Genomic DNA, 19149 nt, shown 5'->3' on the forward strand with positions numbered 1-19149 from the left:
ATACTTTAAGAATATATTTTCACCAAACGTTTTTAAAAATGAGTGTGTAAATAAATAATGCCACGCCCCCCAAATCACCCCCCCACCCAAGCGAACTTTGCGAGCAGCAAGCCTATATTGTTATAGGCCCTATTGTTAATAAATGTTTTGGTAGGACATGATTTGTCCCAATTCTCCAGAATGGGTGATATATAACTTATTTTATATGAGAAAGGAAGATAAGATATGATCCATGTACAGTAATCAATGCGATTTCACGTACACCCTTAGAAAGCACCACAAATGCTAGCCCTGAAACATGACTGTCATGTGAACCATGGCTACACAAATGCTAGAAATGGCACTGTTACAGTAGTTGTAGAACAAATAATTGTTTTCTATGTGAATATTACTTATAATTAATACATTTCACTTATATTGCAAAGGGGTGTATCAATAAATTGCACTTAAGGGGTCTACAGTGTGCAGATCTGTATGATTTGTTAGAATTTACTGCTGAGGAGACACTGGAGTTTATCTGGGTCCAAGGGGACCAAAACACGGATCAGACCGGTCTCCCAGAATGACTGTGAGCTGACTGCCTCCCCACACTTGGAAAGTCCATGCGGACATACCATTTCATTTGACAGGGTAGTTCCTTGTTAACAGTAATGTTGATATACGTTTACAGTATTTTCTTGTTTCCCTTTTTTCTTGTGCAATGATAAATGCCGGATAATCTGTACTGTATTTATATATTAGGCTAATACAGTCGAGAGAGTATTTCCCTAAGATTCTCCAACATGTGTTTCAGCTCTTAAAATACAACCCTTTCACTCCAGAAAACCACTTGCTCAGTTTAACTGTAATCTCTCCTGCAATGTTTGGACTTTCAAAATTGAGAGTAATATAATCAATATTGTGGTGTACTTGGTTCACATGAATGGCTATTCAGGGCATTATCTTAATCTAATCAGCCAACCAATTGTGTTCATTGATGAACGAGTGTCAAATGCTATGGAACTTTCTCTCATTCAGTATTTCTCTTTCTCTCCCTCTCTCTCTCTCTCTCTATGCCTAACTCATTTTTTCTCTTCTTGACCTTTCACTCTCTCATTTTAGTTCTCTTCCTGATTTCTCAAACAAATTATTTCTCTCTCTCTTCCCTCCCTCCCTCTCTCTGGCTCTCGCTCTTCCCAACATCTCCCTTTTTGACTTTCTTTCTGACATTCATCTTTCCACTCTTCCGAGGACAAGGGGCCTTTTTGTGTGCAAGGGGAATCATAGGACTCACATGCTTTGGGGGAGAGAAAGCGAGGGATCACCCGCTGCCCAGGACGCAGGGCTGTTCAGAGGAGGACAGGAGAGGAACAAAGGACAACAGACGAGACGAGTGGAAGAAGAGCGTAGTAGTCTTGAGCAGGATAAGAACTTCAGGGCCCTCAACAATCTGGAACCACATCAGGTGTGAAGTGCATAGAATGGACTATCGAAGCACAGAGAATGGCCGAGCAGAACATGAGGCAGACGACAAGGAGATGAAAGGAGAAATGAAGGATGCAACAGAAGGTAAGAAGAGAAGTTAGAGGAGAATATAAGGCAAGCTTTCTCCTTCAAACCCCTGAGCTATAGCAGAAAAAAGACACAACGTGGCTCCTTGATGGCAGAAATGTAGAAAGGAACTGTCTTTTTTGTAAATACACTAGTAATCAGTTCCTGATTGAGAAATCTGTACAAATAACTAGAATGCAGCTGTGTGTGCTCTGAAGATATGTTCTTTGAAGAAGATACAGTACGTGGTTGTACTTTTATAACCTGTCCAAATTCATGTACACATCCTTTGATATTTCAATGAGCTCTCATGTAGTATGCACTGCTGATTTGAAGATTGTAAGTTTTACTATGTCCATATGTACTTTGGGACAGCAGTTTGATGCTTTGTCACAGCCCGATATGAAAGACTTTACTGGCCCAAATGATGCCAGTCAATAACTCGGATCACAACATGAATTGTAAAATGTATTTGTCATGTATGTTCTGTAGACAGAAGATACTGTTGTTGAGTACAAGGCACCTTCTTCTGTATGACTTCTGTGTGATTGTGCTCTCATAGGACAGCCGTGGGACATTGTAGACTACTGTCTGCCAATGCAGCACCCTCTAAAATATGCATGATAATGTATGATAAGTAGGCATTTAAGATGACCTTCGGTGATGCTGCTACTGTAGTAGCTTGGACTTGGCATTTCACTACAGAAGCTGAATTATTGTACTTCTTACATGGGACAAGTGTACAATTGTCTTATTGCACTTAAAGAAAAAAACGTAGGACAAGGATTCCCTTGGTTGATCTTCTTATAGTATTATAAAGTTCTGTGACGTTTGTGAACAGGACAGCACTGTTTCCGTAAAACTAGAGTCCAGAAAATCAAGGGCATGATCAGTGATGTCATTAACCACTTAAACCCTATACTGTATAGTTGACCCCAGGGCTCTATATTAGGTCTGCTCCTATTTCCCCTCAACAGCAAATCTGTTTGCAAAGGGTTCATGGTGGTTAAGGACGTGCTCTGGTGACAGTGAATGAGCAGCTGGAGTTGTTGACTGTTGTTTCTACATTTGACTTGGAATCCTGCCTGCAGCAATGTCTGTTCCTGTGTATGACTGTGTTTGTTTGTCTGCAAGATAACTTGAGAACCATCAGGGCAAATTGTCATGACAGTTGTTGGGAATGATTAGTAGCTGCCCTGAAGAGATGATTATGTTTTGGGTTGAAAAGTCAAAAATCAAAGTCACAATCAGGAGACACATAACAAGAGATGTTGGTGCATGCAGGGTTTGCAGGTCCCCACGGTGTGTGCGAGGCCTTGTCAGTTTGGAGGTAGTCCAAAATGTTAAACATGTTGCACAGAAATATAACATGCTTTCTTCCGCTGTCTGTATGTTCTCAATGAATGTGATCAGTTCAACTTATCATACAAAAAAATCTATTATCCTATAACCTTAACATAGCTAACGCCCACATGTAACATCATTGTGAAGCACAGAAATAATATTTTGGGCATGTTATTAAATGGTAAAAAAAATAGACCATTTCCCACCCCAAAAGTTTTAAAAACAGCAAAAATAGCAAGCTAGGCACTTGGATGAGTGCCTAGCTTGGAGGAGTGACCAAAGAAAAGATTGTAACAGCTTCACCTCATGCTTTGCATGTCTTTCCCGCCCATCCAGTATAATTTCAACATCCTTCCAGCTCCACATGGAAGTTTCAGTACTGGTTTCACCCAGTACTGTGGTTATGGTGTCTATGCCTTTGTTAACCACTTACATGTAAGCCCTATATAGTTAGTTGACCGGGTTCCCCCAGGGTTCTATATCAAATATCTTTGCCGAAAATAGCAGATCTACAAGCTCACAACACGTCGCTTTGCGACACGTTGTGAGGTTGTGAGGTTGCGAGGTCCTTGCCGAATGTTTGCCCCAGAATAGGTACGCTGTGGTTAATGGTTAACCTATAATAATCTACATACCACTACTGTTGTTGCAACTTCACAGTGCGTTTGTGTCTTCCTCTAGATCAAGATAAACTGGTAGAAGAGACCAACCTGGAAATTGTTCAGGTAAAATTCTATCTATCTATCTATCTGTCTGTCTGTCTGTCTGTCTGTCTGTCTGTCTGTCTGTCTGTACAAAGTTAAGAGATGCTATATGGTCAAAGGTCACACACAACAAGCAGAAAGGCTACAGCTCCTAGACCACATGTGAATGCAGGGGTCAGTTAAATACCATAACATGTTTTAATAAAAGGTTTTGTTTTAATTGGGGATGGTCATGACCTCAGTCATTTGGGTGTCAAAACGTTTGAAACATGTTTAAATAAAGTCAACAGAGAGTCAAGTGAAGGTTAAAAGTAATGGCAAAGGGACAACAAACAAGGATCCGTTTTTAGGTAATGTGATATGCATTGATAGTGTTATATGATGTGCATTGATAATGTTATGTGATATGCATTGATAATGCCTGCAACATTTTTAGAATGATACAAACCTTAACACAGTGACTAAATTATCATAGCAGTGAAACTACGCTCATTTATTATTAAGTCCAATTGGAGAAATACAGTCAGGTAGGTATACAGACAGACACAGTCAGACAGACAGACAGACAGACAGACGTTGTAGATAAAGCAAACAAGAGAAGGTTTTCAGAAGCCAAGTCATGATGACTTTCCTATGCACTGATCAAAATAATTGATCTATGATCAATCTTGAACTATATCGATCACTCATACCAAGCACACACAGTACCTACCATCCTCTCATAGTTCAAGATTTATAAAGTTTGTTTTTTATAAATATCAGACTGGCCCATTTATTATGGTATGTGGATCTATGCCAGCTGTTCTCGATAAGCACAGTTTCATCAATGTACTGTACATTCACAGCGTGATGTGATGTGTACTAATCTAATACACAGAAGCACAGCTGCAGGCAGCTCCGTGCAATGTTGTTATTCACCGTAAAGTACTGCTGCAAAACTGCACACAACTGCAGGTATCATTACAGTAATGGAATACCGTAGGCCTACTGTAGGCTACAAGGTTGCTAACCGCGTTAACTGATTAATTTACAAGTTGACCTGTAAAAATCCAATTGGGTTCATACACTGCAAAATCCTGAGTATTCATTTAACTCTGAGAGTGTACAAATGGAGCCAAATGGACCCATGATGGCTAGAAAACTTGTGGATAGCCAGTCATTATGGCATAAACAATAATTTGAATTTGAATGATGTACTGTGCATGTCCAAATCATGTATACTTGACATTATTTCAGACCATTTTTCATTTATTTACTTTTTCACACTTTGGAAAGAAAATAACCAATTTCACATTGAGGACAGGTGCACAGACTTCTCAGGTGCCCACTCTTCCTGTATCCTTTCAAATTACATAATGTGTTTTGAAGGGAATTTGTGAATATTCTGAAAACGCATCTCATAGTAGAAATTATACTTTAAGACATTAAGCGGTTGTTCTCATCCAGAGCTCTTTGCAATGAGTATGTATATACATGTTTGAGTTGCTTTGATTCCAAATCAAAGTATTAAGGATTATTATTATCGTGTTAATTTATTCATTCGTAAATCCGAGAGTTTACAAATGAACATTTGTACACTCTCAGAGTTAAACGAACACTCAGGGGTTTTACAGCTTGGGCTAGGTTAGAGTCGGGACTATGGTGAGCAGTAACATCCATACTGTATGTCATCGTGAGATAAGATCACAGTAGAAAATAAGGCAAAGAGCACGGCAAGCAAACAGGACAGATGCTGCATTCAATCTGCGCCTGATGCCTTTCACATGACGGAGAGAGAGTACTAGAGAGAGAGAGGGAGAGAGGGAGAGACAGACAGAGAGGGACAACAAGAGTACAAGAGAGAGAGGGGGGTGGGGGCAGAGAGACAGGGAGGAAGGGGGAGAGAAGCTTCCAACACATGTTCACATGGGCTGGTTCAACCCCCCCCCCCCCCCCCCCCCCCCGGCCCCCCCCCGGAATAAATTCAATCAGCCTTCAAATTAAGAAATGGTGCTGCACTGAGGGGGACAGGAATAGAGAGTGCACGGCCACACATGCGCGTGAGCGTTAAAGAGTTACATTTAAACATGTTATTCTGGGAATATTTAATATACTATATTTAATAAATACCCTTTGTTTTGCCGTTTTCACAGAATAAAATGTTTTATGATCATGATTCACCAGGACCCTGGATGGCTTGATTCTAGGCTTAAAATAATTGATATAAATATTTTTGAAAATCTCTATGGGAAAAAATGCATTGGCTTTTTTTGAGTGGAACCAGAAAATGGCCGCCACGGCTATGCCCTATAGGACATGTTTAGCTTGAAACGGTTTTACTGACCAAATCTCTTCAAAAATGAAATTTTGAGTATGAGTATGTGTGTTCTGGTTGGTCCCTATGGTGCAGCTACAGGGCCTGGTGGCAGAGCTGCGCGAGGGGCTCCGTGGGGCTCTGGTGGAGATGTGTGAGCTCCGCCAGAGGGACCAGGGTCTGGAGGAGAGACTCCAGGCACATCAGAGTGACGTGGATAACAAGATCGTGAGCCTGAAGAACTCCCTGAATACGTTCAAGGTATTTGAGAAGAATGCACACATAAACATAATAGGCAGAAATGAACTACCTGTTCTGGATGGGCTGTGCTATGGCATTGATGCTCTGTGTGGTGTTCATACTGGGCTCTACCTTGAAAAAACTGTGTGTGTGGTGAATGAGAGCACGTCACCCATTTTCAACCTTATCTTCATATAAATGGTCCTCTCTAATGCTCATCATAAGATGGCACAATTTCACGTGTCTACTCTGCATCACATTGGTGTAATATATGGGGATCATTGGTAACATTGATGGGGATTCCAAGTTAAAAGAAACTACAGCCTGTCTCCTCCTGGAAAGTTAGCATGCAGAAATATAAGCCATTGTTATTATGTTAGTAAAAACCTTGTTTGAAATGACCAAACCTGCCTAACGATGATGTCACTGGTAGGCACGTTTCTGAACTGTCCTCTGAGACACAGACCGAGTTGACAGAAACTTTGCCATCTTATAATGAGCATTAGTGAGGACCATTTATATGAAGATAAGACAAATTCGTGAAGTGGTCCTTTAAGCTTCAAGGTGTTTATTATCACATCATACCATACAGCTTGTAGGAACTTTGCAGGCAATTGCCTCTTGAACTGTGTAGATGTAAAATAAAATAAAATGCAAATAGTTAGAATAAAGTCAAAATAAAAATAGCAAATAAGAGCCAGTGCCTCAAGAATGGAAGCATTCATAACACTGGAGGACAATGCATGAATAATCTCACGCACGCACGCACACACACACACACACACACACACACACACACACACACACACACACACACAGAGTTGACTTACTTTTGCTTACTCCTTCTTGCAGGAGGAGTTGAGTGCAGTATTGTTTCAGATTAAGGATGTGTCCAGCATACAGAGGGAGCTTCAGAAGAAAGTGAAACTGCTGAAAGCTGAACACTGCACAGAAAACAGCCTCTCTAGCCAGAACAGGTAGAATACACACACACTCACGCATGCACATGTTCACACAAATGCACAAGCACACATATTTGTCTTGCACACACAACAACCCATGCACGCATGCACTGGCACATACACACACGCACGCACGTGTACACACACACACACACACACACACACACACACACACACACACACACACACACACACACAGAAAAGCATAAAATGACACGCAAATGTACTAATACTTTGGTTGTATATGCCCAAATCATACTCGCAAAATAAATGTATTCTAACAAACAGTGATGCATAAACACAGGCAAGGGTTTGATGACACCCATGCACAAATACATTAACTTGGATGCACAGATGCCGCTAGACAGGCGGGACACACATACAGTATCCTGTTACGTTATTTCACACATTATTACAGTTTTGGTTGTATTGTAATCGTCAGCATTGCAAGCATCATCTGTTTGGTGTCACAGTGACAGTTTTACAATGATTTGGATCAAACCTACACTGTAACTACTGAGGGCTCCATTCAAATGAGCTTGTCTTAATTGGTTAATGAAATGATGTCCCTCCTCTCCTGTCATTGGTCCAAAAGCAGGAAGAACTCCAAGTCAGATGTGCTGATGGTGATGGGGGAGGGACATACCTGTGTGCCCAACCAATCAGAGCTCAGTGTCATTCAGCACTACTTCACCAGTGTGTCAAACAATGGATCTCCTCACAGGAGCACCACATCAACACAGAGTGAGTTAATGTCTGTCTGACTGTCTGCCTGTCTGCCTGCCTACTTGCTCATCTGTCTGTCTGTCTTTTAGGAGGACAGCTACCTGAAAAGTAAGGTATAATTCTGATAATGCAGCCTAATGTTTGCATAAGGTTCACTGTGTGTGTGTGTGTGTGTGTGTGTGTGTGTGTGTGTGGGGGGGGGGGGGGGCACGTGCGTGCGTGTGTATTCTAGCCTCTAACTCGGAGCAGGAGGGTCAACAGCAGAAGAGAGGCTGTCCGTCCAAATCCCCAATATGGACAGAGAGGAAGAACAGCAAGGAGGAGGCAGAAGTACCAGGCACTCCTCCAGAAAACAGTATGTCACCTGCATGCACTACTATCAATACTGCTTATTATACAGTATGTCACCTGCATGCAGTACTATCAATACTGCTTATTATACAGTATGTCACCTGCATGCAGTACTATCAATACTGCTTATTATACAGTATGTCACATGCATGCAGTACTATCAATACTGCTTATTATACTGTACAGTATCGCCTGCATGCAGTACTATCAATACTGCTTAATATACAGTATGTCACCTTTATGCAGTACTACCAATACTGCTTATATACAGTATAGAGCTGGGCAATATGACTTCAAATCACGATTATTTAAAAGTTTTGCCTCGATTATGAATAATGAGCGATTATAATGTATTTATTTATTATTGCACTATTTCTCAATGCAGTATGAAGTATACTGTATAATACGCCCTGTATTATGTGGTTAATCAGACTTTTCAAATGAGCGATTTAAGAAAAAGAAAAAAATCACAAACAAATCTATTAACCTACTGTACATGAGCAAGATAAAGTTGATTATCTTGCTGTTAGGCTGACCGTCTTAGCGACTGGTAACAGTACAGAGGCGCCGGTATGGTGTAACCAAATGGACTATTTATTCACCAACATAAAACAAACATAATGAGGACATGAGCTGAAGCACCCAATCATGGTGGTGTCCAGCTTCTCACACTCAGCTCTCTCTCTCTTGTTAACTGGCAGCAGCTTATTATACTCAGGTGAGCTAGACTGCACCATTCAAAGGGGTGTTCTAAAACATACAATAAATACCTAGATAAACATACAATAAATATTTAAATACCCTTAACCCCCACAAGTACATTAAAAGTCTCCTTGTATGGCCCGGACAGCTGGCGTAGCGGTCCGGGCACCTAGGCTCAATGTAGCCTGACACGGCGTAAAGGCATAAAAAGACCCCCAAAACATATTTTGAAAATAAATAAAAGTCTTGTATTTTTGGTTAATTGCACAGGCCTAATACAGTAGTTATTTATCTATGTGACTACTTTAGGACTTTTAGCTGACACTCATCCAGATCAGTAGAAGGTCTGGTACAAGGTAAAAACAGTGTTCATTTAATTCGGACGGAGAGTATACAAATGGATAAATTACACTGAGGATCCTTTAGGATTTTTGTGTGTGTGTGTGTGTGTGTGTGTGTGTGTGTGTGTGTGTGTGTGTGTGTGTGTGTGTGTGTGTGTGTGTTTCTGTTAATGTGCATTGTTTTGTACGTTGCAGCTAAGAGGCAGTCAGCAGCCTTGGAGCTGCTGGAGTCAGAGAGAGTGTACGTCTCGTACCTGTCTCTGCTGCTGAAGGTCAACATCTCATTCAACGGATCGGAGGGCCTCGCCCCCAAGGACAAGCGGTAAGGATGGAGAGAGAGCCAGAGACACGGGGAACAAAGAACCAAACATTAATGTGTAGACACACAGACAGATAGAATCAGCCGGATGACCAATAAAGAATCTTCAACCCATAAATGGCAGACCACGGAAGTTGCTGGTGCCTCAGCTGATCAGCTCAGCTGACCCGTTTTGACAGCTTATCAGCTGATGATACCTTCTCGATCTCTCATTCAGCAATCACAATTATTAAGTTTCAGGTTTATTTTTTATGTTTGTTGCGTTCCCCGTCTCTTGAAAGCTGCTCTGGTTCATTGGGAAGCTTCCTTAAAGTCAAACCGTTTTCACCAAATGCAACTAATACAACTATCATTTGTTGCAATAAATGGCCCTAAATCCTTTGGATGTAAATGTCTTTGACTAAGAGTGACCTTTACTCTGGAACCCACAACTGTAGCTTAATATTCCAGACAACACATATGTACAATCGTACATGCACACACACATGCGCGCAGTGGAAAGACTAATCTAATTTGAGAGCTTACACTGAAGAGGACAGGATATGAATTAATGAAATTATGCTGCCTTAAAAAACATCATTGACACTGGGAGCAGACTTTTGAAAAAGATCCCTCACAGCCACATACTAATTTAATCACCAGTAAGCTGCAATGCACATGCTCTCAATGAAGAGAGGCACAGTTTATATAGCCTTAACACTGGAGTTAACTGGGTCAAACAGTATTGGCAAACTAACGCTAATATTTGTGGTGATGTGCAGTGCCTCGGGGACCTGGGTAGGTGGGATTATTCACCGAAAATATTGATCTACAGTACAAGCCCACAAACACGACGCATTGTTAACTTGCAGATATTTTCGAAGACATTTGGTGTAGAGGAGAAGTAAGTGTGGAACATTTACAGAGCCGACCCCAGTCAAATCAGTATAGAGGGTTGAAGTGCTTAATACTTTGCAGTGAGTTCCACAAAGTTGGAAATGTGTTTACAATGTGTTTGCACAACAGTTTTGTGTGTGCACTTATCTCACCTGTCCTTGTTTAGTAAACACCATCCATCTGATATTTCCTGCAGTTACATTTTATTTGACCCAGGTTTGAGTCTTCATGTTGTATTGCTACTGTCTATTTAACTATCCCCTATTTCCCTGTTCCTTCACTTCTCTCCCTTTCTCCATCTCCCTGTTTATCACTAATACTTTCCTTCTCTGTCTGTCTGTCTGTCTGTCTGTCTCTCTCCCTCTCTCAGTCCGTTTCCTAGCTCTCTGCGTTTTCTCATTCAACAGCATCTGGAGCTCCTCCACACACTCCAGGAACGTGTCCTGAAATGCCAGTGGCAAGGCATCATGGGAGATGTGTTCATGAGGTTGACCAGCAAAGAGGTAACCCCCACAAACACAGAGTGCACTCAGAAAAGAACTCCTCACTGTCAGGTGAAAAGAAGATGTATAGGAGGAGATATGTGGTTGTCTACACCTTATTATTACAAGGAGTACCCTATTATTACAAGGAGTACACTCTCTTACTACATATTATTATTATTTACAACTAAATTGTAAATTGGAAAAAAACTAATTAAGGACAGTATGATGTAATAGAGAAAACTCAACCTCAAACCAAATACCATGTCAATTTTGACGCAACACCAGAGATGGGCCATTTATGCTGAACATGGTAATCCCGCTCAGTATGAGAAGAATTGCAGTCTCAGACACCCCTGGCTGAGGAGCCCTATACAGAGCCCCCCCATACAGTACAATATTGCTCAGCATTATGAACAATACTTGTGTACACACTGTACTGTACGATGTCACTCAACTACTGTATAAGAAACAGCACTTCACAAACATAAACATGTTTATATATCCTGAGCTATTTGTTGCATAATCATCGGAGCAAATTTAAATACTGTTGTAGAATGTCTGAAATGTCTGACTGCTGCACAGTAAAATCATCGGTGTTCATTTACCTATTTGTAATTCTGAGTGTGTATATTTGTACACACTCAGGGTGTTGAAGATAGTTGTGAAAAAAAAAAAGTGTCATCACCTTGACATGCCAACATGCAATATTGTTCCACCTCCCTTCCCTCCCTTTATCTTAGAATTGCAAGTTAAAGAAGTTGTCCAAGTCTATGGTATTCGCACCACAACACAGGGCTAATTTAACACAGAGGACTTTACTGTGTAGCAGTAGATAATATCAGTGCTCTAATGGGGCCCTGGTGGTCACACTACGGTTGTATACAAGCAGTTATTCACAGGGAAAGGGGCCGGGGGGAAGGTATCCTGGCTGTATGACAGACCTGCTGCGTGTTAACCCCAACTGACCCCAGAGCTGTTAGAGCTCTATTCTATTAGGGGTCAATGTGTTGCTAAGTGGCTGTGAGTGAGTGGAGGGAAATGAGCTAACACACGGGACTGTCACGCAATGTTACGGAACCACCGTTACCCGTGGTTACTTATGAGGGATGAGATATGTTGGATGAGTGACAGAGTTGGAATTAACGTCATGATTCCTTCATGCTCTCTAACATGTCTGTCTGTCTGTCTGTCTGTCTGTCTCTGTAGAGTGATTTTCTGGACCTCTATGTGTCCTACCTGAAGGAGCTTCCAGACTGTCTGTCAGTGGTCAGCATGCTCACTTCCAGTTCTATGAAAATGGCCGCCCTTTTCGAGGTAAAAACATGCACACAACTACAGCCTTTTACATGCAAAATGGTGCAAAAGTATGTGTTTTTCACTCAGCAAGACTTTGTGCTGAATTTTTGTTTCTGAGTTTTCATTTGAGCTTAACACAGCTGCCGTGTTAAGTGGTCAGATGGGTGGGCCGAGTACATTTTCAGAGCATGTTTATTTTAATGATCAATCATTCTGGACACTTCTCAATTTTGCTAATTGAGAAGTGCGAGTGTGACACTGGTGACAGTGTCATGGCTATTGGTTCTAAATCTATGCAGTGGTACTCTTCACTCATTGACACAATATAGTTTTTGCTCTGGCACATGATGGCAATGATTTCAACTTTGAATGCAGTCTTGATGTTTGTTTTCTTAACTTTATTGGTATGCCGATATGCTTCCCATTCATGTTATTAATATTCATGTATTACTGAATTTTTAAATGTTGTACTCTCCCATCCTGATTGGCTGAAATCGTTTGGCTCTCCCATAGTGATTAATTAACTGTTCTATCCCCTATGCTGATCGGTTTAACTATTCTTACCCTCCCACTGTGACTGACTGACGTGTTTTGTGCTTTGATTGGCTGTGTGGTGTCTCCATCAGGGTGAGATCATGTGTGATGGTTCCAGGCCGTCCCTCCACAATCTACTGCTGCAGCCTGTTCAGAGAATCCCAGAATATCTACTGCTGTTACAGGTCTGTCTGGCACGCACGCACGCACGCACGCACGCACACACAGCACAACACTTTCACAGATATTAGGGTTATGTTCATGCAGTTTTTCAAACTGTGTGTGTGTGTGTGTGTGTGTGTGTGTGTGTGTGTGCGCGCGTTGTACAGGGCCTGTTGAGGCAGACAGACGCAGAGCATCCAGACTACTACCTGCTGCTGGTGTGTGTCCAGCAGTTCAGGTCCTTCACTGCCCAGTACCATCACCTGCTCCAGCACAACCAGGAACTACTGCTTCACAATCGCAAGGAGATGAAGAGGTCAGTCGCACACACACACAGTTTTGAACATAACCAAATCCTTAAGATCCTTAATATACCAAGATAGACAAACCTACGGCTCACTAGCATAAGAAATTGTACACAATTCGTCTATTCAGTTTTGCTAGATCTCGCAAGAGTGTGTTGACTTCTGGTCCCCTAAACCCACATCATGAAACATTTTTCATTCATTCTTCATCTGTATTTGACTTGAGGATCTATTTGAAGACACTCATGTGAAGATAGCCGCTGTCTGTTCCATGTTGATTCCAGGTCTAACATGAAGCAGCTACTGAAGACAGTGGAGTGTGGAATGCAAAGCAATGACTCGCCATACACCTCTAGCAATGCTATACTGTGAGTTATTTACAGTACATACAGTCTGAGGTATGTCCAGCCATGTCCCTTTGTACTGTACGTTAAGTTATGGTTGTTCCTGTCTCTCAGAGAACATGCTAACCAGGTGAAACGGAGCAAGCAGCGTCTCTTGGAGCAGATCCAGTCTCGGTGTTACCAGGACTGGGAGAGGGGCAGAGACAGGGAGGCAGAACCCCAGCACTATGACCCAGAATGCTCCTCTCCCCTGCACCCCTTCTTCAGCCCTGACCCAGACCCCCGTAACCACAAGGCAACAGGTTTGGGTTTCACAAATTTGCCTTATTTATCAACTGATCTATTAATCTACCTACCTGTCTACTTATCTACCTTACAACTAATAATTCATTAAATCAATAAAGTACCCAGGTTTTGATTTCCTTCTGTTGTTTGTTGTTTGATATTTTTGTGTGGAATTGATATTTTTGTGTGGAATTATTACAAATTAACATAGTTTCATAAAAAAAAATAGTTAACTTGTATCTTCTAGGTCTGCGCTGTATCCCAGAGAGTGAGGGATCTGAGGGCTCTCTGTCCTGCCAGCGTCACCTGTCCACCAGACCTCTGGAGCTCCATCACCATAGCCCGGTGAGCACGGCACTGGCCAACGCCCTAGGAGAGTTCCTCATCCCCAGGGAGGCTCCGGCCATGGAGGGCTTGTATGAGGAGGACGGAGACTCTCTCCACAACGCCTCCCTGTTTGACCACTGCTCCTCTGCCTCCTCGGACTCCTCGATCGACATTGCCTTCGTCAGATGTCCCAAAAGCTCATCGACGTCGCAGCACACTGCGGTGGCAGCCAACGTGCCGTCTGCTCGGGGAGAGGCCTACAGCAGTGGAGGGTGCCAGGGGATCGGGTACAACAAGCCACCGAACCGAGGGGGCGTGTCGCCGGATGAGGCAGTGATGTTGCGTCACCGCCAACATCGCCCTCTCCAGGCCAGTCAGCGCAAGAGCAAGGTGAGCATGAACTTCTAGGATCTGTAGTTTTGACCAGATAAAACAGGGGGAAAACTGATTTACATCAAATTTACTCAAATCCTTAGTCAAAAATTAGAGGATTTTACTGAGTACTTTTGTTATTATGGGAGGCCCTGGTGTTTGGTTAATTCGACAACCATATTGACATCGGGATAGACCAGTTTATGAATGAAATGCTCTATTGAATGAAAATGGACCCAAATTATGTAGATTCCATTTGGGGCTATTGACCAATTATGGGGAAGAGGCATGTTGAACCCAGAGGTAGCTGTGTAACGTACACAGTAAACTTCTCAGTGTTCATTTAACTCAGAGACTTTATGGACAAATGGAACAAAATGGAACCTGACCCATTTGTAAATCTGAGCACCATAGTCAGTACCATAGTCAGTAACCATAGTCAGCACCCGTCAGTAGTGATGCGCGGGTCAGATTTTTTCATAACACGCCCTATCCGCCCCACCACGGAGCCCAACCCACCCGAACCTGTCCCGCAAAGCAATATATAAATCAACGACCCGGTCTGTCCGGCAACCCGCAAAAACAAAAAGTAGCCTACCGACCGGATTTTCAACACACTAGCAACGTCAAGTCCATCCAGAGAGAGAGAGAGAGAAAGAGCGAATGGAACCATATATTCACCATTCGGTTTTGCTGCTATAGAAATTCATATTGTTCCTGTCCTTTATAATTGTGTAGGCTACATGAGAGAACAGTAAATCATAACGTAGATAGATACAGTGAGTGTCCTACTACAACATAAGGGACTTTTAAATAAATAAAGTTGACATGCAGCAGGGATAGGCTATCATTAGAGGCAGCTGTGCATAATTGATCAGATAAGCAACACATTGAACACAAGCTCATGATTCCAGGAGGAGATAGATGGGAGAGCAGGCGATAGGGGGAGAGAGAGACAAAACAGGAGAGAGAGAAAGGTACCAGAATGCTTTTTTCTTTTTTTCTGTGTTGACCCGCTCCGCCCGCCCCGCAATAATTGCGTCTGAAATTTTGACACGTCCGCCCCCCGTGCATCACTAATAGTCAGTAACCATAGTCAGTAACCATAGTCAGTAACCATAGTCAGCACCATAGTCAGCACCATAGTCAGCACCATAGTCAGTAACCATAGTCAGCACCATAGTCAGTAACCATAGTCAGCATAGTCAGTTCCATAGTCAGTACCATAGTCAGCACCATAATCAGTACCAAAATCGGCACCATAGTCAATACCATAGTCAGTAGCCATAGTCAGCACCATAGTGAGAGTGCAATTGGTTCAGTTATTAATTATATATATAAGTATGACTCAGGATTTCTTAAAAAACAACAACAACAACTAACACTTCAAAAGCGGGCGGAGGCTTTGATTTGCCACGAGGACGGGGAGGGATAGAGTTCTTCATCCGTCCGATGATCCTCACCCGCCCCTGTATCCCCTTTGATGTGATAGATTTAAAACTGTTATGACAAGGATAAACGGCGGATATTATCTGTTATACACTGAGGACTGTTTGTTCCAGTGCCATCCAGTAATATTCCCTAAAGCAGATGAGCTGACTTACTAAAGTCAGCTCACAGTAAAATCCTCAGTATTAATTTAACTCTGAAAGTGTGCAAATGTAACCAAATGGACCCTTCCATTATGTACACTTTCAGAGTTATAAAAGGCAGCCTCTGCGCACTCTAAGCTGTGCAAAAATCTGATAATCATTATTTTTTAGAAAGATTTCGGTCATAGACCTTCTTCAGACCGAATATTTTTTTTATATTAATTAAAAGATACGACTTTTGCACAGCTTTGAGTGTGTGGAGGCTGCCTTTTATAACTCAAGAGTGTACGAATGTTGGCTGCTGCCCTTTATTGTTAATTTGGTGTCCTTTCGGCTCCACCACCTCATCCAAGTTTACTGGCAGATGAGCTGTAGTTTTTTCACTATACACTCTGAGATTAAAACTGATAAATGAACACAAAGGATTTTACTGCATATTGAGGAAACTGGATATGAAAGGAGGAATGCGTGGCTTGAGGGAATGCTGAATGACATAGAGGAAAATGACAGTAGAGATGTCTATGATCATCTTTGTCCTCTCTTCACCAGTCACTGAACGGTTTGCAGCTGGAGAGCACGGTCAACAGTTTGGACAGCGGACATTTTTCGGACCACCACCTCGGGGTGAGCCTCGGCAGCCATGCCAAGCTGGAACGCCAGGGCAGCAAGGGCAGCAAGGGGTGTCCCACCCCGACCCGCAGGGGTGCGAGCAGCCTGGGGAAAAGCCACCACAGAGTGGACTCGGACAAACAGAGTGATGAGCTACGAAATCCGCTTGGAAAGGTGAGCTCATGACAGAGATTGATAAATGAATTGGATAAGTGGATGATTGAAGAGGCCGAATGACTGGGTGACTGAATGAATGGCTGAGTTGAAGAGGCGATGGGAGTGGGATGGGAGTCCCAGCCAGTGTTTGCCAGTGTTTGTCAGTATAGCGTATAATAACACAGCACAGGTGTACTGTACAAGACATTTCTTTTTCATTATTATCATTACATTTTTTCATTGTTATATTATCATTAAAATCATAGTGTTTTGCCAATTATTTGGGGGCCCTCACGCCCCTCCAGTGGGCCCCGGCCCACATGTTGAGAACCAGTGTTCTATAATAAGTATTAGTTTGCATTGAACAACCCTCAGGAGGACTCCACAAACCAGTGGGTGGAGGAGCCAAGGTGGAGGGCCGGGACAGAGGAGAATCACCACACCCCCCTCAGCGAGCGGAGCCGTAAGGAGAAAGGAGGCTTCAGGAATTCCTTCAAGAAACTCTTTAAGAAGAAGTAAGCACATTATTACATACGGTGTGACCAGACATCCCGGTTTGGCCAGGGTTTCAAGCTGGGTGTAAAATCACACTAAAATGTCCCAGTTTTCAACATTCTCTACCAAATTGTGCCGGTTTTCACCACAGTTCAAATAAAACTTGTTTTGAGGGCTTAAATAGATGTCTAACAAGTCACTAGGTGTGCTAAATGTTAAAATGATCGTCCCCATCCTGATGAAAACAAAAATAAAACATTTTAAAAGGTGTTTTGAGATTTAAGTGATTAAGGGTCCCGTTTCTTTTTTTACAAACACACACACACACACACACACACACACACACACGCACACGCACACGCGCACACACACACACACACACACACACAGTGGAGTCAGAATGGCGACCACTGAAACCCACATCAGACAAACTTTGTGGATACACGTGGAAGGAGGGAGGGATGGAGATATCCACAGTCTAGCATACACAACTATATGTTTTTTATTACAATCAAAACCTCTGTGTGTCTTTGCAATGTCTGTCTGGGTGTCCTCTAGGAGTGGTGAAGAGAAGAAAGATGAAAGGACAGGTGGTGAGAAGAACTTGGAGAACCACAGCAATAACAGTGACCAGGAGAGTCCAGGGAAGACCCGCAGACTGGGTCAGCTGGAGATAGACCGTGGGACTGCTGTTTAAGTCCACCGCTAGGATGGAAACAGACAAAGACAGACATGTACAGATGTGCACACACACACACACACACACACACACACACACACACACACACACACACACACACACACACACACACACACAGAGAAATGCAGGCAGATACAGAGATGGGAAATTTGATAATTATTAAAGAGTGATACACTCATAACATGCAGACACCACATGCCACACGATCACACATGCATATATACACATGGCTATTCATAACAAGTTTATAAAAGTATTCTTGGTGTTAATCTAACGTCGCCTTGGACTGGCGAACTTGCATGTCTAGGATTGGCTAGTTCTAGTACACACAATACTATAAGCTCTATGCTCTATGATTATAAATTCATAAAAATGGCATAGCTGTTGTCGACGTATTTGAAACATATTGAAGAAATTTGGTTCTTGTCAGCGTACGTACTGTGCATAAGAAATATGAGTCGACAATGGCAATCACTGAAACCCACATCAGACAAACTGATGGACTCTGACTTTGTCTAACAGACAACACTGTATACATAATCACTTTAGATTTCTTACGTAACTACTATGACAAAATATACTGTACATTATGCATAATATACTGAGGTAAGCAAATATTAAATGGTTGTAGATTAAGAAAGACTTGCATGTGGTTATGTATCCCTCTTAACAAAATAAAGGAACAAGGACAAAATACTTCAATCACTGGACTCAACAGAGACAGCTAATCGACAGTTAAGATAATTGCGGGATAACTTACCTTTACATTGCTCAATAAAAGTTCTGTTTAAAAGATATGCTCTTTGGATTGATTCTTTCAACTTTTGACGCAACCACAGAGAGAACAGAGAGAGAGAGAGCAAGACAGACAATTTACAAAATGTAGGCAAAAAGATAAGCCGTTTGCTATGATAAAAAATATATGCGCAAAACACTATATTATGTCTGGTATGTTTTGGAAAGTAGCTTACTGCTGAAATGCTGAAATAAACTGCATCGGTGTTAGAGAGTGCAGAAGTGAACTTCTCCAGTCTGACCTGCATATACCCAACTAAAAGATAGAAATGTTTTTTTTAATGGATTCTGTTACTATTGGGTA

At 42.1% G+C, this 19149-nt stretch overlaps 1 protein-coding gene across 1 annotated transcript; it reads left to right on the plus strand.

Moving 5' to 3' along the window:
- Positions 1 to 1352: 1352 nt before the first annotated feature.
- On the plus strand, positions 1353 to 18696 carry arhgef33 (Rho guanine nucleotide exchange factor (GEF) 33). Its single transcript, XM_084076064.1, has 17 exons — positions 1353 to 1548; positions 3556 to 3599; positions 5968 to 6132; positions 6964 to 7088; positions 7669 to 7817; positions 8032 to 8154; positions 9389 to 9515; positions 10759 to 10891; positions 12080 to 12187; positions 12796 to 12888; positions 13033 to 13181; positions 13455 to 13538; positions 13629 to 13816; positions 14047 to 14516; positions 16640 to 16873; positions 17210 to 17370; positions 17909 to 18696. The coding sequence occupies exons 1-17, from the start codon at positions 1461 to 1463 to the stop codon at positions 18045 to 18047; spliced, it is 2580 nt and encodes an 859-aa protein (XP_083932190.1). The 5' UTR covers positions 1353 to 1460; the 3' UTR covers positions 18048 to 18696.
- The last annotated feature ends 453 nt before the right edge of the window (positions 18697 to 19149 follow it).

The sequence above is a fragment of the Gymnoscopelus microlampas genome (assembly GCF_963454915.1).
Source record: "Gymnoscopelus microlampas genome assembly, chromosome: 13".
Classification (NCBI taxonomy): Eukaryota; Metazoa; Chordata; class Actinopteri; order Myctophiformes; family Myctophidae; genus Gymnoscopelus; species Gymnoscopelus microlampas.